Source organism: Lipotes vexillifer, unplaced genomic scaffold, assembly GCF_000442215.2.
Source record: "Lipotes vexillifer unplaced genomic scaffold, Lipotes_vexillifer_v1.1 scaffold514, whole genome shotgun sequence".
NCBI lineage: Eukaryota > Metazoa > Chordata > Mammalia > Artiodactyla > Lipotidae > Lipotes > Lipotes vexillifer.
In genome coordinates this window covers 792,960-819,984 of record NW_006789975.1, presented here as the reverse complement: position 1 = coordinate 819,984, position 27,025 = coordinate 792,960, and the positions used below count along the sequence as shown (strand labels likewise).

General features: G+C 38.6%; 1 protein-coding gene across 2 annotated transcripts in view; it reads left to right on the top strand.

Moving 5' to 3' along the window:
- UIMC1 (ubiquitin interaction motif containing 1) overlaps positions 1–27,025 on the top strand; it is a 179,318-nt gene that overhangs the window by 74,523 nt on the left and 77,770 nt on the right. For both annotated transcript variants that reach the window (XM_007463080.1, XM_007463079.1), the window contains one exon: positions 16,472–16,556. In XM_007463080.1, the coding sequence (XP_007463142.1) occupies positions 16,472–16,556 (85 nt within the window). The remainder of the gene's footprint in view (positions 1–16,471; positions 16,557–27,025) is intronic.

Sequence of the window (27,025 nt, the reverse complement as noted above, 5' to 3'; positions counted from 1 at the left end):
TTTTGAAGTTTTTTTATTAGGTGTGTGAACATTTAGGATTTTTCTCTCTTTTTTTTTTTTTTTTTTTTGCGGTACGCAGGCCTCTCACCACTGCGGCCCCTCCCGCTGCAGAGCACAGGCTCCGGACGCGCAGGCCCAGCGGCCATGGCCCATGGGCCCAGCCGCTCCGCGGCACGCGGGATCCCCCCAGACCGGGGCACAAACCCGCGTCCCCCGCATCGGCAGGTGGACTCCCAACCACTACGCCACCAGGGAAGCCCCTAGGATTTTTCTCTCTTGATTGAGCCCGTTATTGTTATGAAATAACCTTTTTTAAATCACTGGTGATAATCTTTGCTCTGATATTTACTTCTTATGACAGTAATATAGCGACTCCAGTTTTCTTTTCTTTCTTTTTTTTTTGGCTGCGCTGTGCGACTTGCGAGATTTTGCTTCCCTGATCAGGGATTGAATCTGTGTCCTCAGCAGTGGAAACGTGGAGTCCTAACCACTGGACTGCTGGGGAGTTCCCTTCTTTTTATTGATAGGGGAATTTTTTTTTTTTTTTTGACCGTGCCATGCAGCATGCAGGATCTTAGTTCGCTGACCAGGGATCGAACCCATGCCCCCTGCCGTCAAAGCATGGGTTTTAACCACTGGACTGCCAGGAAAGTCCCCGTAGGACAATTCTTTAATAAAAACAAGTTTACATGTTAACATTTATGGCTTAGCTGGAATAAATCTGTCCAAATTAAAATTTTATTAAGGACCAAATGTAGAATGACTGGTTTTTGTATAAAATAATGGAATTCCCTCAAAACAATGGGTCTACTTCCATTTTAAGACCTCTGAAAAGCAAAATATCTAGTTATTGAAATAATTAAAACTTTTCACCTGTAGATGAAAATAGCTATCCATGAGGTCAAAGCATATAATGCCTGTCACATGCAAATACCCTTTTTCTGGAACTTATAAACTGCGGGCCTAAAATTATAATTAAGCCATTTCCCCGCATTTATTTAATTTCAAAACATGAGAAGTATCTTTTAACTATAGAAAATTACCAAATGACCTAATGTTCAAAATAATATTTTAGAAATGCTATCTTGTGTTAACACTGCTTCATCCTGATACATAGTCCATATATATTAATATTACAGACTATTAAATACTAGTCACTCTTAACTTTTTCTGCTGCCTAGAAGAAATAAATATTTCCATTCTTTGCAGTTCTGTCACATATATAATATAGGAATGAGAATAAAATTCCCTTCTAATATAGCCATGTTTTCAACTAGCCTAGTTTCTTTATATGGTATTTACCTCGATTTACTTTACAGGCATCATGGATTGATTTTTTCTAGTTTAAAAAATACTACTTCAGTGACTTCCTTAATGAGTGTTTCTTAAAAAAAAAAAACCTTCAAAACTTGAGACATTTCTCAGAAATAAACTTTTTTCATTTAGTTTTGAATTTTGTCCATTAGTGCTTATATAGGATCTTGGATGGTTGACTTCAAGAAGGTGAATAACCCTAAAGCCAGATTCATTCCTATAGTCCATTCTGCCCAGTGCATGAAAGTCATGTGATTTTACAGAACTCCCCAAATTGAAATTGTCTTCAGAAATAAGACTTTTGTACTTTGTAGGATTGTCACTGCAACTTTAGTTAGTTATCTGGTTGTGATACAGAAAGGCATACAAACTACACATTGTTACAGAGAAGCCCTATAATGTAACACAATGTAGGAGATTAAGATGAACTTTTTTTTTTTTTTTTTTTGCGGTACGCGGGCCTCTCACTGTTGTGGCCTCTCCCGTTGGGGAGCACAGGCTCCGGACACGCAGGCTCAGCGGCCATGGCTCACGGGCCCAGCCGCTCCGTGGCATGTGGGGTCCTCTCGGACCGGGGCACGAACCCATGTCCCCTGCATCGGCAGGCGGACTGTCAACCACTGCGCCACCAGGGAAGCCCTAAGATGAACTTTTGATAAAAGGTAGAGAATCATTACTTATATAGAAGCAACATTTTATGTCAAAATTCTTCAATTTCTGTAAAACCTATAATTTATGAAAAGACAGTCTCTAAATCCAAGATTCTTAAAAACTATGCACAGGGACTTCCCTGGTGCTGCACTGGTTAAGACTCCATGCTCCCAATTCAGGGGCCCCGGCCTCAATCCCTGGTCAGGGAACCAGATCCCACATGCATGCTGCAACTAACAGTTCGCATGCCACAACTAAGGAGAGGCGAGCTGCAACTAAGGAGCCCGCTGGCCACAATTAAGGAGCACATATGCTGCAACTAAGGAGCCGGTGAGCTGCAACCAAGACCCAGTGCAACCAAATGAATAAAATAAATATTAAAAAAAAACTATGCACAAGAACCGTAGTATTTGGGAAAAATGTTTATACAAGTAGTTTTAAAAATGTAACTTTTGCTACTATGAATTACACATTAACTAATTGAAAATATGCCACAACGGTAATCCTGGAAAAACAATTTATCATTTTTTAAATGGATTTTCCCCACATTTACTGTATGATGTAGCTGTTAATACTGCACAAGTACAATTAACAATTATGTTTAATTACTTTTAATGTTTAAGCAAAGTCAAGGGATTTTTCTCCCTTAAAATAAGTTTTAAACATCAAAACCTATGCCTATAAAATTTAAAACTTTCAACAGTCCCAACATTTTGAATGAAAACTATTTTAAACCATTATAAGCTTCTCAAATGTTCCTTATATTATAGGTGTGTCAACCTCGTTATCTAGTGTAGAATCCTTCATAGGTTTCTCTGTCTCTTCACTGGGTGACTTTTTCTAAGTGTAGCTCATGAGTGTGTTTCCTTTGTTATTATTTCCATTATGCTGTGGCCATCAAGCTTTCTTTTGACTTGTTTTACCGTAGTATTTCTGTTTTCATCCTCTTATTTTGAATCTTTTCATATCTTTACATTTAAATGTAATTAAAATTTTTCTTTTAAATTACATTTAAATTTAAGGATCTCATTTAAATGTAAAAGAAATGTGGATTTCTTGTAGGCAGCACATATAGTTGAGTCTTTATTACCATTCTGACAGTCTCTGTCTTTAATTTGGGTATTTAGACCATTCAAGTTTTATGTGATTATTGATATAGTTAGATTTCAATATAGTGTCTTGATGTTTGTTTTTAATTTGTGCCATCTTTATGTCCTTTTTTGATTTTGGGGGGCACCTTTTTTGGATCACTCAAGTTTTTTTTTTAAATTTTTTATTGAAGTGTAGTTGGTTTACAATGTTGTATTAGTTTCTGGTGTACAGCAAAGTGATTCAGATATGTATATATATTTTCTTTTTCAGATTCTTTTCCATTATAGGTTATTACAAGATATTGAATATAGTTCCCTGTGCTACACAGTAGGACCTTGTTGTTTATCTGTTTTATATATAATAGTGTGTAACTGTTAACCCCCAGCTCTTAATTTATCTCTCCCCACCCTTTTTCCCTTTGGTAACTATAAGTTTGTTTTCTATGTTCCCCACTCTGGCAACCACAAGTCTGTTTCTGTTTTGTAGATAAGTTCATTTGTGTCATGTGACACATATAAGTGATATCATATGGTATTTGTCTTCCTTCTTTTTTTAAAATATTTATTTCATTCTTGGCTGTGTCAGGTATTAGTTGCAGCACTCGGGGTCTTCGTTGCGGCATGCAGGATCTTTCATTGTGGCGTGCAGGCTTCTCTCTAGTTGTGGCATGTGGGTTCAGTAGTTGCAGCGCGGGGGCTGCAGAATGCGTGGGCTCTGTAGTTGCAGAACACGGGATTTCTAGTTGTGGCTCACATGCTCAGTGGTTGTGGCGTGCAGGCTTAGTTGCCCTGTGGCATGTGGGATCTTAGTTCCCTGACCAGGGATGTAACTCGCATCCCCTGCATTGGAAGGCAGATTTTTATTTTTTATTTTATTTTTTTGTGGTACGTGGGCCTCTCACTGTTGTGGCCTCTCCTGTTGCGGAGCACAGGCTCCGGATGCGCAGGCTCAGCGGCCATGGCTCATGGGCCTAGCTGCTCCGCGGCATGTGGGATCTTCCCGGACCGGGGCACGAACCCGTGTCCCCTGCATTGGCAGGCAGACTCTCAACCACTGTGCCACCAGGGAAGCCCCAGATTCTTTTTTTTTTAAAACATATTTATTTATTTTTGGCTGTGTTGGGTCTTAGTTGTGGTGTGGCATGCGGGCTTTCTAGTTGTGGCACACGGGCTTAGTTGCCCCGTGGCATGTGGGATCTTAGTTCCCTGACCAGCTATTGAACCTGCGTCCCATGCATTGGAAGGCGTATTCTTAACCACTGGACCACCAGGGAAATCCCTTTTTCTTTCTGACTTACTTCACTTAGTATGATAATCTCTAGGTCCATCCATGTAGCTGCAAATGGCATTATTTCATTTTTTTTATGGCTGAGTAGTATTTCATTGTATATATATATACTACAACTTCTTTAACCATTCATCTGTTGATGGGTATTTAGGTTGCCCTCATGTCTTGGCTGTTGTAAATAGTGCTGCTATGAACATTGGGGTGCATGTATCTTTTCAAATTATAGTTTTATCTGGATATATGCCCAAGAGTGGGATTGCTGGATCATATGGCAACTCTATTTTTAGTTTTTTGGGGAACCTCCATGCTGTTCTCCATAGTGGCTGCACCAATTTATGTTCCCACTGACAGTGTAGGAGGGTTCCCTTTTCTCTACACTCTCTCCGGCATTTATTGTTTGTAGACTTTTTGATGATGGCCATTTTGACTGGTGTGTCTGTTTAGGTACTCTGCCTACTTTTTGTCAATCAAGTATTTTTTATAATCTCTCTCTCTCTCTCTCTCTCTCTCTCTCTGTCTCTGTCTCTGTCTCTGTCTCTGTCTCTTTTTTTGCTGCGCTGCGCAGCTTGTGGAATCCTAATTCACTGACCAGGGATTGAACCCAGGCCACGGCAGTGAAAGCACCATGTCCTAACCACTGGACTGCCAGGGAATTCCCTATGATCCCATTTTATCTCCATTTTTGACTTGCTGGTTATAATGCTTTTTTATTTTAGTGGTTATTTTTAGTATGCATATTCAGCTTATCACAGTCTACCTTCAAGTGATGCCATACCACTTCGTGTATAATATAATCATCTTACAATAGTTTACTGTTATTATGCCTCCCCAACTTTGTTACTGTTGTCATGCATTTTACTTGTACATGTATTGTAAACTCCATAATACATTATTATTATTTTGTTAAATAGTTATTGTTTGAAGATAAAGAGAAACAGTCATGTAGTTATTCATGTAGTTTCTATTTTTGGTGCTTTTCATTTCTTTGTGTAACTCTGTATTTACATCTGGTGTCATGTTTTTCTTATGCCATAGACTAGGTAGCTTAAACATGTAAATTTACTTCCTAACGATTCTGGAGACGTCCAAGATCAAAGTGCCAGAAGGGTCAGTGTCTGGTAAGAACTCTCTCCTTGAGTTTCAGATGGCTACTTTCTCACCATGTACTCATATGGCTTTTCTTTTCTGCATGTACTGGGAGAAAGACAGCAAGCTCTCTGGTGTTTCCTCTTATAAGGGCATTAATTCCATCATGAGGGTCCCACCTTAATGACTTCATCTAATCATAATTACCTCCCAAAGGAGGCAACTCTAAATACCATCACATTAGGGGTTAGGGCTTGAACATATGAATTAAACAGAGGGAGGCCCACAATCCAGTCCTGCTGCCTGAAGGACTTTGTTTTTTGTTTGTGGGTCTGCTGGCAATTAATTGTTTCAGTGTTAGTATATCTGAAAAGTCTCTGTTTTGTCTTTTTTTTTCAATAAAGTTTTTAGTTTGGAATAATTTAGATTTGTTAAAATGTTGGAAAGATAGTACACAGGTTTCTTTATACCATTCACTCACTTTCTTCTAATGTTAACTTCTTTCTAACATTATAACCATGGTGCATTTTTCAGAACTGAGACATTAACACTATTGCATTAACTAACCTCTAGACTTCATTCAGATTCACCAGATTTTCCACTACTAACCTATTTCTGTTCCAGGATCTAATCCAGGATATCATATTACATTTAGTAGCCTTCATTTTTTTTTTTATCTTTAAATTTTTATTTATTTTTATTGAAGTATACTTGATTTACAATATCGTGTTAGTTTCAGGGGTACAGCAGAGTGAGTCAGTTATATATATTCAGTTATATATATATATATTCTCTGTATATTCCTTTTCAGATTCTTTTCCCTTGTAGTTTATTACAAAATATAGTTCTCTGTGCTATATAGTAGGTCCTTGTTGGTTATCTGTTTTGTATATAGTAGTGTGTATATGTTAATCTCAGCCTTCTAATTTATCCCTCTCCCCAGCCCCCTTGCCCCTTTTGTAACCATAAATTTGTTTTCTGTGTCTGTGAGTCTCAGCCTTCATTTTTGAAAGATTTTGCTGGTAGGTTAAAGAATTTTAGTAAGTTAACTTTCTTTCAGTATTTTAAAAGATTTTGCTCCCCTGTCTTCTTGCTTATATTGTTTCCAGGAAATCTGGTGTAATCTTTATTTTTTCTCTGTGTTCATTTTTTTCCTCTGGCTTTAAGATTTTTCCTTTATCACTGTTTTTTGTGTTTGTTTTTTTTTTCATCTTTTTTTTGGGCTGCTCCATGCGGTTCCAGAGATCGAAGCCGTGCCCTCTGCACTGGAAGTGGGGAGTCTTGCTACCAGGAAAGTCCCTATCACACGGTTTTTTTTTTTTGTTTTTTTTTTTTTGCTGTATGCAGGCCGCTCACTGTTGTGGCCTCTCCCGTTGCGGAGCACAGGCTGCGGAGCATAGGCTCCGGATGCACAGGCTCAGCGGCCATGGCTCATGGGCCCAGCCGCTCCGCGGCATGTGGGATCTTCCTAGACCGGCGTATGAACCCATGTCCCCTGCATTGGCAGGCGGACTCTCAACCACTGTGCTACCAGGGAAGCCCTCACACCGGATTTTAACAGTTGATTATGATATGTTTTTTAATTTATTTATTTTTGTATTCTTTTATACATATTCTGACTAGAAATTCTGTGAGGTATGACAACTCTGTCAGAGTGACTTGCCTTTTCACTCTTTTTTAATTTTTTTTGGTGGTACGTGGGCCTCTCACTGTTGTGGCCTCTTCCGTTGCGGAGCACAGGCTCCGGACGCTCAGGCTCAGCTGCCATGGCTCACGGGCGCAGCCACTCTGCGGCATGTGGGATCTTCCTGGACCGGGGCACGAACCCGTGTCCCCTGCATCGGCAGGCGGACTCTCAACCACTGCGCCACCAGGGAAGCCCTTCACTCTTTTTTAATTTTAATATTTATTTATTTATTTTTGGCTGTGTCTTAGTTGCAGCATGTGGGATCTTTCATTGCATGCAGGCTCCAGAGTGTGGGGGCTCTGTAGTTGTGGCTTGTGGGCTTAGTTGCCCCACAGCATGTGGGATCTTAGTTTCCTGACAGGGGATTGAACCTGTGTCCCTTGCATTGGAGGGCAGATTCTTAACCACTGGACCACCAGGGAAGTCGCACTATGCTCTTTTAGAAAGATGCTTATTGTACCTGTGGGTTTTAGAACTTATTAGATCTGTGGATTTATAGTTTTCATCAAGTTTGGAATGTTCTCAGTCATTATTTCTTCAAATGTGTTTTTGTTCCTTGCCCTGTACAAGGACTGTAGTTACTTGTGTATTAGGTCACTTGAAATAGTCCCACAGTTCACTGATACTCTTTTCATTTTTGTGAATGTCATATGAGTCACATTTCAAGCGCTCAGTAGGCACTAGTGGCTACCGTGTTTGATCCTGCTGATACAGAACATTTCTGTCATAGCATTGGCTATTACTGCTCCTTTAAGAGATAACCAGGACTGGGGACTTCCCTGGTGGCACAGTGGTTAAGAATCCACCTGCCAGTGTATGGGACACGGGTTCGAGCCCTGGTCTGGGAAGATCCCACATGCCACAGAGCAACTAAGATTGTGTGCCACAACTACTGAAGCCCGCACACCTAGAGCCTGCGTTCCACAACAAGAGAAGCCACCGCAGTGAGAAGCCTGCGCATGGCAGCAAAGAGTAGCGCCGCTCGGCACAACTAGAGAAAGTGCGCGCAGCAACGAAGACCCAATGCAGCCAAAAATAAATAAATAAATAAACTTCAGTCAATCAATCAATCTCATTAAAAAAAAAGTTAAAAAAAAAAAAAAGAAGATAACCTGGGCTAATCCTATCTTGCCTTAAATCTGCTTACCTTGGACACCCCCAAGAAATTCAGGCTTCCCATAGCTTCTCTCATCACCTAGATTCTCATCCCACGACTCTAATCCGTCATCTGGGGGCAGTTTTCTAGTATGACTCAGTCTCCCACTCCTGCTCTCAAAATGACTGCCCTCTGGAATTAGGGTCAGTGATCAAAAAAATCCTCAATATTCTTAACCCTCTCTGTGGAAGTTCTTTCATCTTCTTGCTCGAACTGAAAGATGGCTGTCCTCTGAGCATACTACTTCTCCTTGTACCTTCTCAGGTACTGGCTGTTTCTTCTTCCTTACAACACAATACCACTGACCTAGAGGTGGGGTAAATATCCTCTTACTCTTCGTTGTTGCTTCCAGACTACTGGAAAACCTGGTTTGAAGCACAAACCATTCTGCTATGCCTGCTGCTCCACCTTGAAGAAGTCATCTACTATCCTCCTGGTCACCCACCCCACCCCTTTTCCTGGCTATTTGTTGAAACTTTTAACATATCACTTGCTGTCTGTCTTTTTGCCAGTCTTGCCATCATTCTTGGTGATTTTAATATGTACATATTAGACTGAAGAATATGAAAGTTGCAGTTTCTGTAGTTCAGCCTAAGCTGTGATTCATTCAGTATCTGTCCTCTCACTTCCTTTACCTTTTTGCTATCAGCTCCCATGGATCATACCATCTCAGCCTTTCTCAAGTGGGATTTCTGAGAGAGAAGTAAGCCTAATGTCCTCAGGCATCCATTGTATGTAATGCATTAACCTCTGTCCTCCGCTTCTAGAATAGTACCAACCAGTTATGTACCATCCTTGGGAGAAGTAAGGAAAACATTCGATTCATTTTCTGTGTTCTGTGGTTCCAGTAAGGAACCCTGACTGAGCCTTCAATAATAATCATGCCACTTCCAAGATCACCACCACCTATCTTTTCCAACTCACTCCTTCTAATACCCTAACTCCAATAATCCTTCAGTCCCACTAGGATGTCTAATTCCAGGCTAACACCTTTTCACTGTCCATCATCCTGTCATGTCCTCACTTTCCTTCTTACATAACCTAGGTCTCATGGTTATACTAACTATTCACTTGAATATTCTTTCAACTTCTTTCTTTTTTTAAAAAAAGTTTTTAACTGAAGTATAGTTGATTTATAGTATTGTGTAAGTTTCAGGTGTATAGCACAGCAATTCACTTATAGGTTATTACGTAATATGGAGAATTAGTCCCCTGTGCTATACAGTAGGTCCTTGTTGGTTATATATTTTATGCATAGTATTGTATATATGTTAATCCCAGGCTCCTAATTTATCCCTCCTCCACCCCCCTATCCCTTTTGGAACCGTAAGTTTGTTTTCTGTGTTTGTCAACCTCTTTCTGTTTTGGAAATAAGTTCACGTGTGTCTGTTTTTTTTTTTTTTTTTTTTTAAGATTGCACATGTAAGCAATATCATGATATTTGTCTTTGTCTGGCTTATTTCACTTAGTATGATAATCTCTAGGTCCATCCATGTTGCTGAAAATGGCATTATTTCATTCTTTTTTATGGCTGAATAATATTCCATTGTGTGTGTGTGTGTGTGTGTATACCACATCTCTTTATCCATTCATCTGTCAGTGGAGGTTTAGTTTGCTTTCATGTCTTGGCTATTGTAAATAGTGCTGCAGTGAACATTTTGGTGCATGAATCTTTTAGAAATTAGGGTTTTCTCTGGGTATATGTCTAGGAGAGGGATTGCAGGATCATATGGTAGCTCTATTTTTAGTTTCTTAAGGAAGCTCCAAACTTCTCCATAGTGGCTATACCAATTTACATTCTCACCAGCATTGTAGGAGGCTTCCTTTTTCTCTACACACTTTCTAGCATTTATTTGTAGACTTTTTGATGATGGCCATTTTGACCGGTGTGAGTTGATACCTCACTGTCCTTTTTTTTTTTTTTGATTTATTTGGCTGCATTGGGCCTTATTGTGGCAAGCGGGATCTTCGTTGTGGCATGCAAGATCTTTCTTTGCAGCACACGGGCTTCTCTCTAGTTGTGGCGCACAGGCTCCAGAGCACGCAGGCTCAGGTGTTGTGGCACAAGGGCTCTCTGGTTGTGACATGTCGGCTCTAGAGCACTGGGCTCAGTAGTAGTTGCAGTGTGTGGGCTTAAGTTGCTCCGCGGCATGTGGGAATCTTAGTTCCCCGACCAGGGATCGAATCTGGATCTCCTGCATTGCAAGGCAGATTCTTAACCACTGGACCACCAGGGAAGTCGCCTCATTTTACTTTTTATTTATTTTTTATTTTTTATTTTTTATATTTTTGCGGTACGCGGGCCTCTCACTGTTGTGGCCTCTCCCGTTGCGGAGCACAGGCTCCGGACGCGCAGGCTCAGCGGCCACGGCTCACGGTCCCAGCTGCTCCATGGCATGTGGGATCTTCCCGGACCAGGGCACAAACCCGTGTCCCCTGCATCGGCAGGCAGACTCTCAACCACTGCGCCACCAGGGAAGCTCCGATGCACAGTAGTTTTAAATTTAGTTCAGTTTATCTATTTTTTTCCTTTGTTTCTTGTGCTTTGGTGTCATAATCAAAAAAATCATTGCCAAATCCAGTGTCATGAAGCTTTTCCCCTGTGTTTTCTTCTAAGTGTTAAAATTTTAGCTCTTATATTTAGGTCTTTGATCCATTTTGTGGTATTAGCTTTTGTGTATGCTATAAGATAGGGGTCTAAGTTCCTTCTTTTGCTTGTGTGTATCCAGTTTTCCCAGCACCATTTGTTGGTATTTTAACTTTTAACCTAGCTATGTCTTTATGTTTTATTTGGGTTTCTTGTAGGTAGCACAAGAGTTTGATCTTTCTAATTTTATACAGGCTGACAGTCTCTCTTTTTTTGAACCAATGTGTTTAGACCTTTTATATTTAATAAAGTTCTTGAGGTACTTTAAAATGTACTGTCCAGCTGATTGTTTGTGCATTGCTTTTTAGTTTTCTTCCCATTCTTGTTGATTTAATTTTATTTTTGCATTATGTAGGAAGTTTGCATTATGTAGGAAGCTTTATTGAACAAATTAAGTCTGTAGAGAAAGATACACTGAAATTATCTTGCTTTTCCATCCTGTACTCCCTATTCCACATCCCTCACCCCTGTTGATAACCAATTTTATTGATTTCTTTTTTATTCTTACATTGCTTTAAAGCAAAAATAAGCCCATTCATGTTTTCTTAATTCCACTTTTTTTTATGTGAAATGTAGCATACCTATTTTCATTTTGTTCTTTTCTCTGCGCTATCCTATAGGTCAGTGGTCCCCAGCGTTTTTGACTCCAGGGACCTGTTTCGTGGAAGACAATTTTTCCATGGCTGGGGGGGGGGAGGGTGGGCGGGGGATGGTTCAGGCGGTAGTGCGAGCAATGGTGACTGGCACATGAAGCTTCACTCACTTGCCGGCTGCTCACCTCCTGCTGTGTGACCTGTTTCCTAACAGGCCGCAGGCCAGTACCGGTCCACGGCCCGGGTGTTGGACACCCCTGCTATAGGTTAGTCCCTTCATTTTCTCATTGTTTTCTTGTATTTCGTCAGTGACTCTCTTAGATTTTTACTTGTATAGTTTTTCTTTGGAGACCCATTTTTATTTTTTGAGATGGTTTTATCTATTTTCAGTTTTTTTCCCGAATTTTATCAACGTTCATTTCATTTGTTCCTTTTTTTGTCAGTTTATGGTCTGAGTTTTAAATTTCTGATTCTAGGTTTTTCTTAACCTGGAGATTCTTTCAAATTTGTTTGGAATGTGTTAATTTCTTTTTCTGGGTTGGTGATTAGAGGAGAATGTTCATAAACTGAAATGTTTTTATTTGCATTTTGTGTTTTTGTTTTATAGTTGCTTAGTTTGGAATTTCTTCTTTTATTCTTATCATTTCCTGGACAAAAACTTGCCTTTTGTCACTTTAGCGTACTTCAGTCTAGTGAAGTACAGTTTCTTTTATGGATGGTATTGTTGATATTAGTGTACTTGGGAGGGTGGGGAGGAGAGGTTGGCATGTTTAAGTTTTTTTCTTCAGGACCCTTCATTTTTTTTCCTCCTTTCTTTTTCTTCCATGAATCTGAGGGGTACCACCTCTTCTTTGTGTATCTCCCTCTTTTCCAGTAGCAGTGCATCTCTGTGGTTGCCACTTTTGTTCCTCTCACTTTCAATCCCTTTAAAATGTAGCTGACTGTGTGAAATACCACATCTTAGACCAGTGTTTGGCCTTAGTGTGGGACACTAATTCTGAAAGTGATTTTGTCTGTGCTTTCAGTTTTTCATCTCTTTTTCTTATTTTTCATGCAGTCTCTTAAGCCTTCCCTTTCTCTGTTCTGTGTACTCACAGACTTGCAACCGCAGTGGGAGCTCTGTTAGAATTTGTTGTTTATTTCTCTGCTCGCTGGTTATTTGAAGTTTGTGGTATGTTTTGTCTCCTAATAATGCTGAAGGCATTGGTCACAGATGGTGTTATTTCTGGTCCTTGTTGGTCTTGTGTTTTTTTGTGGGATGATACGTAGAGAGATTCAGATTTAGGTGATTACCATTATCTTCTAGACCTTTCATTTTCAGCCATTCTGGATCACCTTATGATCCAGAATGGCTGTGTTCTTTCTGGAACACGGTCTCTTATATATAGCTTTGAGTTGAATTTTCTTAGATTCTGTTATATTCACTATATATTTTTTTCTATATTCTTTGATTTTTTGGTGCTCTGCTTTAGGCATATGTTTTGGTATATGTTTTTTGTTTTATTTATTTATTTTTAGGGAAAATAATTCAATTTCAAGCAGATGAATAAAACATCAAAGTGTCACACTGGATGCAAATCACCAAACACAGTTGATAGAGTTTTCCAATTGATGATATATATCAAGAGGCCTCAGAGAAAGTGAAGTAGGGCAGAAAATTAATATTGTTGGATAATGTTGCTTTATATTAATGCATGTTCCCTTATGTAAAAGTCCATATTAAAAAATGCATTTTCCATGATTTTTTCAAGAATCTTTATACAGGTGTTTGCCCTTTATTGAAATATGAATTATTTTAACATGCTTATGAAACTTAGATTAAGTTGACTTTAACATATTGGAAAGTATAGTTTTACATCTTTGCACAATATTTAAAAATAAAATTTCTTCCCATCTCCTTTACCTCCCTCCCTCCCTCCCTCACCCCCCACTGGTAACAGATATTCACTTCCATGTTACAGGAATTATTCTTTCTATAATTTTGTTTTTTGTTTTAGAGTTTATCTTTTTTTAAAAAATTTATTTAATTAATTTATTTTTGACTGTGTTGGGTCTTCGTTGCTATGCATGGGCTTTCTCTGGTTGTGGCGAGTGGGGGCTACTCTTTGTTGCGGTGTGTGGGCTTCTCATTGTGGTGGCTTCTCGTTGTGGAGCACGGGCTCTAGGTGCGCGGCCTTCAGTGGTTGTGGTGCATGGGCTCAGTAGTTGTGGTTCGTGGGCTCTAGAGCGCAGGCTCAGTAGTTGTGGTGCTTAGTTGCTCCGTGGCATGTGGGATCTTCCCGGACCAGGGCTCGAACCCGTGTCCCCTGCATTGGCAGGCGGATTCTTAATCACTGAGCCACCAGGGAGCCCAGAGTTTATCTTATATTAATGACTTTTATAGCTCCTTTCTTCCTTATTTTTAAAAATTTAGCTTTCTGTGATCTGGTTTGTCAGTTGTAAATAGTATCCTTTGACTTTCACTTATAGTGCATGCAATAGTCAATGAACGTATTCTGTTTTCCACTTCTGTCTTCTCTCATTTATTAGTTGCATCATTTCTGCATATAATATTTACATGCTTTTTTCTGTTCTCACCTGTACTTTTAGTCTTAGTTCCAAAATTTAATATATTAAATATTCACTATCAGTTCTTTTGCCAAGTTTCTCTAATCATGTTTTAGTTGAATAGTGCTTGTTTTTAATTAGATTTGACAGGTAGGCCTTGTGAGTATAGTATTTCCTGAGTTCTTATGTGTTTGATACTGTTTTTGTATAATCTTTTTTTTTTTTTTTTTTTGCCGTATGTGGGCCTCTCACTGTTGTGGCCTCTCCCATTGTGGAGCACAGGCTCCGGACGAGCAGGCTCAACGGCCACGGCTCACGGGCCCAGCCGCTCCACAGCACGTGGGATCCTCCCAGACCGGGGCACGAACCCGTATCCCCTGCATCGGCAGGCGGACTCTCAACCACTGCGCCACCAGGGAAGCCCTGTTTTTGTATAATCTTGATATCTGAAAGACTGCTTGTTGGAATCCAAAATGCTTGGTTTAAAAAAATATTTTTTCCCTTGAGTTTCTTTAAAATGCTGCCTTCTTGTTTTTTTGCTTTGTATGTTGCATTTGATAAGTCCAGTTTATTTTCCTGTTTTTGGTAAGTAATTAGGCCTTTTTATTAGTCTGCATGCTTTAAAAATTTTTCTTGGGTGAGATAGGTATATTAGTATATGTCTAGAAATTGACTGTTCAGAGTCCATTTTCCCAGGTAAATCGTATATACTTTCAGTTTGTAGATTCAGGTGTTGTCTCCCTTATAAATTTTTTTTTGATTATAGTGTTTATGTTAGTCTTTTTCATTGTTTTGTTTTCTTCTTTAGAGACCCCAATTATACATTTATTGGATCACCTTTGTATTCTTTTTTTTTCATTTTTAATGATGTTTATTGTTTTCTTCCTCATTTTACAAGCAATACCTAATTGCAGGCAATTAGAAATACATAGAAGCCTAAACTAAAACATGATAATCACCCATAATCCCCACCCTCTAGACATAACCAACATTAGCATTTTTTAATTATTATTATTTTTTAAAGATTTATTTATTATTTATTTATTTAATTTATTTTTGGCTGCGTTGGGTCTTAGTTGTGGCACGCATGATTTTTTGTTGAGGCACGCGGGATCTTTTGTTGTGTGTGGGCTCTTCATTGTGGTGTGTGGGCTTCTCTCTAGTGGTGTGCAGGTTTTCTCTTCTCTAGTTGTGGCACGCGGGTTCCAGAGCGCGTGGGCTCTGTAGTTTGCAGCACATGGGCTGTAGTTGAGGCACGTGATCCCAGTAGTTGTGGCACAAGGGCTTAGCTGCCCCACGGCATGTGGGATCTTAGTTCCCTGACCAGGGATTGAACCTGCGTCCCCTGCATTGCAAGGCAGATTCTTTACCACTGGACCACCAAGGAGGTCCCACCATTAGCATTTTGATGCATTTCCTCCCAGTGTTCACACACACACACACACACGCACACACACACACAGAGTGATTGAAGTATAATTTACATACAATGCTGTATTAGTTCCAGGTACACAAAATAATGATTTGCAGCCGTTGTATTCCATCAGTGGTATGAAAGTACTTGTTTCCCCACAATAAGTGTTTTATAAAACATTTTCATTTTTACTATTAATATAGGTTTAAAAAAGTATCTATATAATTGTTATGATTTACATACTTATGAGCCCCTTGTGTATGTTTTTCTGTGAAGTGTTTTATCATATTCTTTGTCTATGGGAGGAGGTTAAATATTGGTTTCTGTATTGATTTATAAGAGCTCTGTATATAAGGAAAATTAGCCCTTTATCTGATAAATATGTTGCATTCTTTTCCTCGGTTCTGTTGCTTTTTAAAGTACTGATTTAAAATAAGTGACTATGCACTGAGTTTAAACTTTATTATTATTTTATTTTTTTGGTGGTTCGCAGGCCTCTCACTGCTGTGGCCTCTCCCATTGTGGAGCACAGGCTCCAGATGTGCAGGCTCAGTGGCCATGGCTCACGGGCCCAGCCGCTCCGTGGCACGTGGGATCTTCCCGGACCGGGGCATGAGCCCATGTCCTCTGCATCGGCAGGTGGACTCTCAACCACTTCGCCACCAGGGAAGCCCTATTATTGATTTTTAAACCTTGAATCAAGCTTTCTCTGAACTTGGATGTGTACTTGCTGGTATTTTGCAGATGGACCAGTTTTACATGAGCTTGTATATGACAGATAATTACATCAGTATATTATGATTTTTAATTTTTATTGGTTCTGAGTCTACATTTTCCTTTTTCTACCATAAGAATCTTTTTCTGGTGTTTTCTTTGAACATTTAAAACCACCACTGATTCTTCAGAGGCTCAGTGGCCTCTGTTGGCTGTAGAGGAGGTAGAAAGAGTACTACTTTTAATGGCAGTCACCCTGATCATATTTCTTGTTTTGCAACAGGAACCAAAGGAAGAGAATGGATTGCAGAAAATGAAGACAAAACAGTTGAATAGAGCAAAGTGTTTGGCTAAAAGAAAAATTGCACGTATGTTTTCATTTTTGTGTTGAGAATGGTTTCGAAATTACAACAATCATAGACTTGACGCTGGTTTCTTCATTAGGAAGAGGTTTCTCTGAATAAGGTTGTGTGTGCTTCCTGTTAATTCTGGGTTCCATTAAAATTTGTAGGGATCACAATTAACCTATAGCATATGTAAATGACTTATTAAAGACAATGTTGAAATTAAAAATGTGACCTTCAGAGTTAGGCACACTTGGATTTGAATCCTTGCTCCACCTTACTATGTGGACTTTAGGCAAGCCAGTACTTTCAGCCTACCTCTGTTTCCTCATCAATAACATGCAGATAACACTTAGAAAGTCACTTAGTGGCTCCAATAATGGTGTGTTTTACTCTTTTGTTCATTAAAATTTTTAGGGAAAAACTCTTCTGTGTGTTTCCCGTATTCTTTTTTTTTTGTGTGTGTGTGTGTGGTATGCGGGCCTCTCACTGTTGTGGCCTCTCCCGTTGCGGGGCACAGGCTCCGGACGCGCAGGCTCAGCGGCCATGGCTCACGGGCCCAGCCGCTCCGCAGCATGTGGGATCTTCCCAGATCGGGGCACGAACCCGCGTCCCCTGCATTGGCAGGCGGACTCTCAACCACTGCGCCACCAGGGAAGCCTTCCCGTATTCTTAACACTTCACTCTGGTCATCAAATGTGTAGGGTTTTTTTCCCCCCACACCAAGCGGTTCTCCAGCTCTCTGGCAGACACTGGGTGCCCTACAATTTAAGGAAATCTGACACTCTCAGATCTCACAAGTTAAGGGCTTAATTCTGCAGGACTACCCCTTCTTTTAGACGGCAGTTGCAATTCCAGGTTGTTACCTGTGCTATAACTGACTTGCTATAAATCAGAGGTTCCCATGACCCCTTTCTTGGGTTTGATTAATTTGTTAAAATCGCTCTCAGAATTCTGGGAAACAGTTTACTTATTTGATGACTGGTTTGTTATAAAGTGTATAACTCAGGAACAGCTAGATGGAAGAGATGCATAGGGCAAGATATAGGAAAAGGGGTGCGGATCTCCATGTCCTGTCCAGGTATGTCATCCTCCCAGTACACACACATATTCACCAACCTGGAAAGCTCACATTGTAGTTCAGGTATTTTTATGGAGGCTTCATTATGCAGGTATGGTTGATTAAATCATTGGCCATTGGTGATTGGTTCAGCTTCCAGCCAGCCCCTCTCCCTTCCTTGGACGTTGGGGAGTTGGAATGAAAGTTCTAGTCCTCTAATACCTTGGTTGGTTACCCCTGGTGACCAGGCCCCATCCTTAGGGGATTTCCAAAAGTAAGTTCATTAACATAGTCTCTGGTGTGCTTAAGAGGGGATTGTTCCGAATAACAAAAGACACCTTTATTGCTCTTTTCATTGAGGAAATTCCAAGGGTATTAGGAGCTCTGTGACAGGGCCGGGGCAAAGATTAGGTATATATTTATTATTATAAATCACAGTATCAGAAAAATCCTTTGTTGGAAGTTTTTTCTCTTCTGACTTTGTTACTCAATTGTGAAGTCGTTTAATAATTACTATATTTTTGCATTTTAATGTCATGTGAGATGTTTAAGTATTTCAGTGAAGTTTTCAAAACTATGATAACTAGCTGAAATTATTACAACAGTTGATTGAAGATAAAGAAGGATTGTTTTCACTGTTAATTTGAATTTTGGTGATTTAAGGTATGATTCTCAGCCTTATAAAATTAGCCATAAGTTTTGTTGTTGTTGCTAAATCATTGTGTTATATCTAGAGATGGCTGTCACTATGGGTAGATCTGTTGAATGTACTCAAGTTATTTTCAGTCTTGAGAATTATTGATAATAGTTACTTTTTGAGGTGCAGTAATCTTTATCAATTGATAGTTAGGTTTTTGTCACCATTGGTAGACTGTTGATAGTTGTTTGCTTGCTGTCTGTGTTTCACGTTTTTATATAATTGTGTCATGCTTTTTTTCCCCAGTCTTAGTCTTTAAAATTTTTTTTTAAATTCAGCCTGACAATTTCAGTCTTTTTAATTGTCCTTTACGTTTATATTTAATGTAATTATTGATGTAATTGGATTGAAAGCTGTTTGTTTGTTCCAATTGTTCCTTCTTTTTCTGTTCTTTTTTTGTATTTGTTGAGTATTATTTTATAATTCCATTTAATTTCTATTTACTTACCTTATATCTCTTTTTAAAAGTATTTAGTGGTTCCTCTAGAGTTTACAGTATACATGTTTAATTAATTACAGTTACTTTCACATAATGTCATATTGTTTTACACGTAGTATAAAGACTCCCTAGTATAAAGCCTCCCGATTCCTTTCTACCCTCCTTTGTGTTATTTTTACCATACGTTTTACTTTTGCATATATTATAACACACAATACATTGATACTATTTTGCTTTAGATAGTTAAATGACTTTCAGAGGAATGGAAATAAGAAATAAACAATTCCATATTTTCCTTTATTTGTGCCATCAGGGGCTTTTTATTTCTTTGTGTAGGTCCCAGTTTCTGTCCAGTATCATGTTTTTTCTGCTGGAAGAGCTTCCTTTATCACTTATTTTAACGTAGACCAATTAATTCTCTATTTTATTTTTGTCTGAAAATGTATTTCTCCATTTTTATGGTAATTGCTTTACTGAGATATAACTCAGTTTATTCATCATATAATACTTTCATCATTGAAAGTATACAGTGGGTTTTAGTATATTAACAGAGTTGTGTAACCATCACCACAGTCTAATTCTAGAATGTTCTCATCACTCCAGAAAGAAACCCTATACACTTAACCAGTAACCCAAAGCCCTCATCCCACCCAGCCCTAAGCAACTATTAATTTACTTTTTGTCTTTATAGATTTGCGTATTCTGGACATTCCATATAAATGGAATCATATAATATGTAGTGTTTCATGACTGGTTTTTGTACTTAATTTTTTACGGTTCATCTATGTTTTGGCATGTATTAGTACTTCATTCCTTTGTTGCCAGATATTATTCCACTATATTGCTGTGCCATGTTTTGTTTATATAGTCATCATTTGATGGATATTTGAGTTGTTTCTCCTCTTTGGTTATTGACTAAAGTTGCTGTGAACATTCAAGTACTCGTTTTTCTGTGGCTGTATGTTTCCATTTCTCTTGAGTAATATAGCTAGGAGTGGAATTCCTGGGTCATATGGTAACTCAATATTTAATTGTTTGAGAAACTGCCAGATTGCTTTCTAAAATGGCTGCACCATTTTACATTTCCACCAGCATCATGTGAGAGTTCCAGTTTCTCCATATCCTTGCCAACAGTTATTTTCCTTTTTCTTTTTTCCCCCATTAAAGCCATCCTAGTGGATGTGAAATAGTATCTCATTGAGGTTTTTTTTTTCCCTCCGCCACCAGGGAAGCCCTGTTGAGCATCTTTTCATGTGCTTATTGGTCATTTCTTTGCTTATTAAAAATATTTTTATTATAAAATACACATAACATAAAATATACTACTTTAACCATTTATAACCATTTAAAAATGTTTTTATCATGAAGTGGTGTTGAATTTTGTCAAATGCTTTTTCTTTGTCTATTGAGATGATCATATGGGTTTTTTGTCAATTTGGTGTATTAATTGATTTTCATATGTTAAGTCAACCTTCCATTCCTGGGATGAATTCTACTCTGTCATAGTGTGTAATCTTTTTATATTACTTCTAGATTTGGTATGCTAACATTATAATGAGAATTTTTGCATTTACATTCATAAGAGATATTGTTCTGTAGTTTTCTTGTGATGTCTTTGTCTGGATTTGGTATCAGACTAATACTGGCCTCATAGAATGAGTTGAACATTGTTCCCTCCTGTTCTATATTAGGAAAAGATTGTGAAGATTTAATATTATTTTTCTTTAATTGTTGGACAGAATTCACCAGTGAAGCTATCTGGGCCTAGGCTTTTCTTGGTAGATAGTTTTTGATTACTAATTCAATTTTTTTTAAAGGTATTTATATTTGGCTGCACTGGGTCTTCATTGCAGGCTTTCTCTAGTTGTGGTGAGCGGGGTCTACTCTTTGTTGTGGTGTGCAGGCTTCTCATTGCAGTGGCTTCTCATGTTGTGGAGCACAGGCTCTAGACATGTGGGCTTCAGTAGTTGTGGTGTGTGGGCTCTAGAGTGCAGGCTTAGTAGTTGCGGCACACAGGCTTAGTTGCTCTGAGGCATGTGGGATCTTCCTGGACTAGGGCTCGAACCCGTGTCCCCTGCATTGGCAGGCGGATTCTTACCTACTGCACCACCAGGGAAGTCCTCAGTTTTTATCTGTTGTAGTTCTGTTCAGTTTTTATATTTTTTCACAAGTCAGCTTTGGCAGTTTGTCTTTTATTTTTGTATTTGTTAGTAATGTCTCCACTGCCATTCTGCTTTTAGTTATTTGAGTCTTCTTTTTCCCCCTGCTCAAATCTAACTCAAAGTTTGTCAATATTTTTAGTTTTCAAAAAACCACTTTTCATCTCATTGATTTTTCTTGTTTTATTATTTTTTTAATTAATTTCTCTTCTATTATTTTGTTTTTTTTCCTGCTTTCTTTAGGTTTAGTTTGCTCTTTTTTTTCTGTGTCTTAAGGTGGAAGTTTAGATTATTTGTTTGAGATCTTTTTTAATATAGGCATTAGATAGATGTAAATTTCCCTTTAAGTATTGCTTTAGCTAAATCGTTTAAGTTTTTTTTTTTTTTTACGCGGGCCTCTCACTGTTGTGGCCTCTCCCGTTGCAGAGCACAGGCTCCGGACGCGCAGGCCCAGCAACCATGGCTCACGGGCCCAGCCGCTCTGCGGCATGTGGGATCTTCCCGGACTGGGGCACGAACCCGTGTTCCCTGCATCGGCAGGCGGACTCTCAACCACTGCGCCACCAGGGAAGCCCTAAATCGTTTAAGTTTTTAAGACATATTTTCATTTTCATTTATCTCAGAGTATTTTCTACTTTCCCATTGTAATTTTTTCTTTCACCCATTGGTTACTTAGTGTTTTATTTAATTTCCACGTATTTGTCCATTCCCCAAATTTCTTCCTTCTGTTATTTATAATTTCACTCATTATGTTTGAAAACATGCTTTGTATGTTTTTTATCTTTCTTTGTTTGTTGAGGCTTGTTTTATCACCATCATATGTTCTATCCTGGAGAATATTTCATGTGCACTTGAGGAAAATGTTTATTCTGCAACTGTTGGATAGAGTGTTCTGTAGATACCTATTTGGTCTGGTTGGATTATAGTGTAGTTTGTCTTCTATTTACTTGATGTTCTGCTTAGTTCTCCTTTTTACTGAAAGTGGTAGATTGAATCTCCTTCATTTTTGAGAAATACTTCCCTGGCTATAGGATATGGTTTGACAGTTTTTTCTTTCATCATTTTCAAGATGTCACTTTATTATTTTCTGGTTGCAGAGTTTTTAATGAGAAGTTGGCTTTAATCCTCATCTTTGTTCTTTTGAATGTAACATGTTTTTCTCTCTGGCTTCCTTCAATATAGTCTATCTTTTTTTTTTTTTTTTACCAGTTTGAATATAATATTTAGGTATGAGTTTTTTGTGGGGGTCATGGAATGTATTTTTCTTGATAGTCTTTTTGGATCTGTGATTTGAGGTCTGATTTGAGATCTCTATTTACTTTGGAAAATTCTCAGCCTGTATTTGTGTGTGTGTATAACTTTCATTAAGACTTCATTTTATTAGAGCTGTTTTAGGTTACAGCAAAACTGAGGACAAGGTAGAGATTTCTTACCACACCCATACATAGCCTCACACATACATAGCCTCCTCCATTATCAACTTCTCCTATCAAAGTGATAGATTTGTTACAATTGATGTACCTACATTGACATATTATAATCATCCTAAGTCTGTAGTTTACACTAGGGTTCACTCTTGGTGTTATACATTCGATGGGTTTTGAGAAATACATAATGACATGTATCCATTATTATGGTATCAAACAGAGTATTTTCACTGCCTTAAAAGTTCTCTGTGTTCCACCTATTCATCCCTACCCTACTTCCCCTGCCAATCTGTGACAACCACTGATCTTCTTAGTGTCTTCATAGTTTTGCCTTTTCCAGAATGTCATGTAGTTGGAGTCAGACGGTATATAGCCTTTTCAGATTGGCTTCTTTCACTTAGTAATATGCATTTAAGTTTCCTCTGTGTCTTTTCATGCTTTGGTAAATCTTTTTTTTTTTTTTTTATAGCACTGAATAATATTCCATTGTCTGGCTCTACCATAGTTTATTTATCTGTTCACCTACTGAAAGACATTTGGTTGCTTCCAAGTTTTGGCAATTAAGAATAAAGCTGGAATAAACATCTCTGTGCAGGTTTTGGGGTGGACATGAGTTTTTAATTCCTTTGGGTAAATACCAAGGAACATGATTGCTGAGTATGCTAAGAGTATATTTAGTTTTGTAAGAAAGCACCAATCTCTCTTCCAAAGTGGCTATATACCATTTTGCATTCCCACCAGCAATGAATGAGAGTTCCTGTTACTCCATATCCTCACCAGCATTTGGTGTTGTCAGTGTTCCAGAACTTGACCATTCTAGTAGTTGTAGTGATATCTCCTTTTTTCAGTTTGCATTTTGCTGATGATATATGATGTGGAATATCTTTTCGTATGCTTATTTGCTCTGTATATCATCTTGGTGAGTTGTCTGTCAAAGTTTTTGGCCCACTTTTTAGTTGTGTTTATTTTCTTACAGTTGAGTTTTAAGAGTTCTTTGTATATTTTGGATAACAGTCCTTTATCAGATATGTCTTTTGCAAATATTTTCTCCCAGTCTGTGGCTTGTTTTCTTATTCTTGCAACATTGTCTTTTGCAGAGCAGGAGTTGTTTTTTTTGTTTTGTTTTGTTTTTTTTAGGAGTTTTTAATTTTAATGACATCCAGCTTATTTACTTCTTTCCTGGATCATGCCTTTAGATATAATCTAAAAAGTTAATGCCATACCTAATGTCATCTAGGTTTTCTATGTTATTTTCTAGGAGTTTTATAGTTTTGTGTTTCACGTATCAGTTTATGATCCAGTGAGTTAATTTTGGGAATGGTGTTAGATCTTTGTCTAGATTCAGTTTTGGGGATATGAAATGTCCAGTTGTTCCAGCAACATTTGTTGAAGATAATCCCTTTGCTTCATTGTATTGTCTTTGCTCCTTTGTAAAAATCAGGCAACTATATTTATGTGGGTCTATTTCTGGGCTCTCTCTTCTGTTCCATTGACCTATTTGTTCTTTCACTAATTCCACACTGTTTTGATTACTGTAGCTTTATATAGTAGGTTTTAAAGTCAGGTAACATCAGCTCTCCAACTTTGTCATTTTTCTTCAATATTGTCTTGACTATTCTGGTTCTTTTGCCCTCTCCATATAAACTTTAGAATAAGTTTGTTGGTATCCACAAAATTACTTGTTGAAATTTTGATTTGGAATGCATTGAATCTACAGATCAGGTTGTGAAAAACTGATATCTTGACATTACTGAGTTTTTCTATCCATGAACATGGAATATCCCTTTATTTAGTTAATTCCTATTTGATTTTGTTCATTAGAGTTCTCTAGTTTTCCTCTTATAGATCTTGTACATTATTTCATTACCAATGTAAATGCTATTGTGTTTTAAATTTCAAATCACACTTGTTCATTGCTGGTATATGGAATGTGATTGGCTATTTTATACTAACCTTGTGTACCATAACCTTACTATAATTACTTAATAGTTCCAGGAATTGTTTTGTAGATTCTATTGGATTTTCTACTTAGATGATAGTGTCATTTGTGAACAAAGACAGTTTTATTTTTCTCTTTCTTAGTCTGTATATTGTTTATTTCCTTTTCTTGTCTTATTGTATTAGTTGGTATGTCTAGTACAGTGTTGAAAAGGAGTGATAAGAGGGGACATCCTAGCCTTTTTCCTGTTCTTAGTGGGAAAGCTTTGAGTTTTCACCATTTAGTATGATGTTGGCTATAGCGTGTTTTTTTTTTTTTTTTTTTTTTTTTGGCGATACGCGGGCCTCTCACTGCTGTGGCCTCTCCCGTTGCGGAGCACAGGCTCCGGATGCGCAGGCCCAGCGACCATGGCTCATGGGCCCAGCCACTTCGCGGCACGTGGGATCTTCCCGGACCGGGGCACGAACCCGCGTCCCCTGCATCGGCAGGTGGACTCTCAAGCACTGCGCCACCAGGGAAGCCCAGCTATAGCGTTTTTATAGATATTCTCTATCAAGTTGAGAATGTTCTATATTCCTAGTCTATGGAGAAGTTTTATCATGAATTAGTGTTTGATTTTGTCCAGTGCTTTTTCTGAATCTATTGAATATGATCATGTGATTTTTCTTTTTTGTTCTGTTTATGTGTTGCACTACATTAATTAATTTTTGAGTGTTGAACTAACATGCACATCTGGGATAAATCCCACTTGGTCATGGTGTATAATTCTTTTTGTACATTGTTAGATTTAATTTGCTACTATTGAGGATTTTTGTATCTGTGTTCATGTTCATGCAAGATACTGGTCTGTAGTTTTCTTGTAATGTTTTTGCCTAGTTTTAGTGTTAGGTTTAATGGTGATCATGTAGAATGACTTAGGAAGTATTCCCTCTGCTTCTGTCCTCTGAAAGAGATTGTATAGAATTTGTATAATTTCTTCTTTAAATGTTTGGTAGAATTCATTAGTGACTCCATCTGGGCCTGTTGCTTTTAGTTGTGGAAGGCTAATTATGGATTCTGTTTCTTTAATAGATATAGGTGTATTCAGACTGCCTATTTCTTCTCATGTGAGTGTTGGCAGATTGTGTCTTTCAAAGGGAATTGGTCTGTTGCATCTAGGTTATCAGATTTGCGGGCATAGAGTTGTTCATAGTATTCCTTTATTTATTTATTTTTATTATTATTATTTTTTTTTGCGGTACGCGGGCCTCTCACTGTTGTAGCCTCTCCCGTTGCGGAGCACAGGCTCTGGACGCGCAGGCTCAGCGGCCATGGCTCACGGGCCGAGCCGCTCCGCGGCATGTGGGATCTTCCCGGACTGGGGCACGAACCCATGTCCCCTGCATCGGCAGGTGGACTCTCAACCACTGCGCCACCAGGGAAGCCCTCCTTTATTATTTTTTTAGTGCCCATGAGATCTGTAGTGATGTCCTCTTTTTCATTTCTGGTACTAGTAATTTGTGCCCTCTCTTTTTTTAGTCAGCCTAGCTAGTGATTTATAATTTTATTGATTTTTTTTTTCTTTTTATTAAAGAACCAGCTTTTGGTTTGGTTCATTTTCTCTACTTATTTCTTGATGTCAGTTTCATTGATTTCTGCTGTAATTCTTTTTTTTTCCTGCTTACTTTGTTTTTTGTTTTTTTTTTTTTGCGGTACGCGGGCCCTCTCCCGTTGCGGAGCACAGGCTCCGGACGCGCAGGCTCAGCAGCCATGGCTCACGGGCCCAGCTGTTCTGCGGCATGTGGGATCCTCCCGGACTGGGGCACGAACCCGCGTCCCCTGCATCGGCAGGCAGACTCTCAACCACTGCGCCACCAGGGAAGCCCTCTGCTTACTTTGTACTTAATTTACTTATTTTTTTTTCCCTGGTTCCCTAAGGCAGCAGTCCCTAATCTTGTTAGCACCAGGGACCAGTTTCATGGAAGACAGTTTTTACACGGACTGGGGATCAGGGAGGTATGGTTCAGGCAGTAATGCAAGTGATGGGGAGTGGCAGATGAAGCTTCACTCACTCGCCTGCCGCTCACCTCCTGCTGTATTGCCCGGTTCCTAACTGGCCATGGACTGTTCCGCGGCCCAGGGTTTGGGGACCCCTGCCCTAAGGTATAGACATAGATGATTGATTTTAGATCTTCTTTCCAGTGTATGCATTTAATGCTGTAGCTCTCCTCTAGGCACTGCTTTTGCTGCATCCTGCAAATTTTGATAAGATGCATTTTTCATTTTCATTTGATTCAAAGTATTTTTATATTGCTCTTGAGATTTCTTCTTTGACCCATGAGTTATTTAGAAGTATGTTGCTTAATCTTCATGTATTTTGGGATGTTCCTGTTTTCTTTCTGTTATTGATTTTTAGTTTAATTCCATTGTGGTCTGAGTATAGACATTGCATGATTTCTCTTGTTTTAAATTTAAGGTGTGTTTTCTGGCCCAGAACATGGTTTGTCTTGTCTTGGTGAATGTTCTCTGTGAGCTTGAGAAGAATGTGTGTTCTGTTGTTATTAGTTGGAGTAGTCTGTAGATGTCTATTGTATTCAATTGATTGATGATGTTGTTGAGTTAAACTATATCCTTACTGATTTTCTGCCTGCTGGATCTGTCCATTTGTGATAGAGGGGGGTTGGTATTTCCAACTGTGATAGTGGGTCATCTATTTCTCCTTGCAGTTCTATCATTTTTTGCCTCACCAATGACACTCTTTTGTTAGGCACATACACATTAAGGATTGTTATG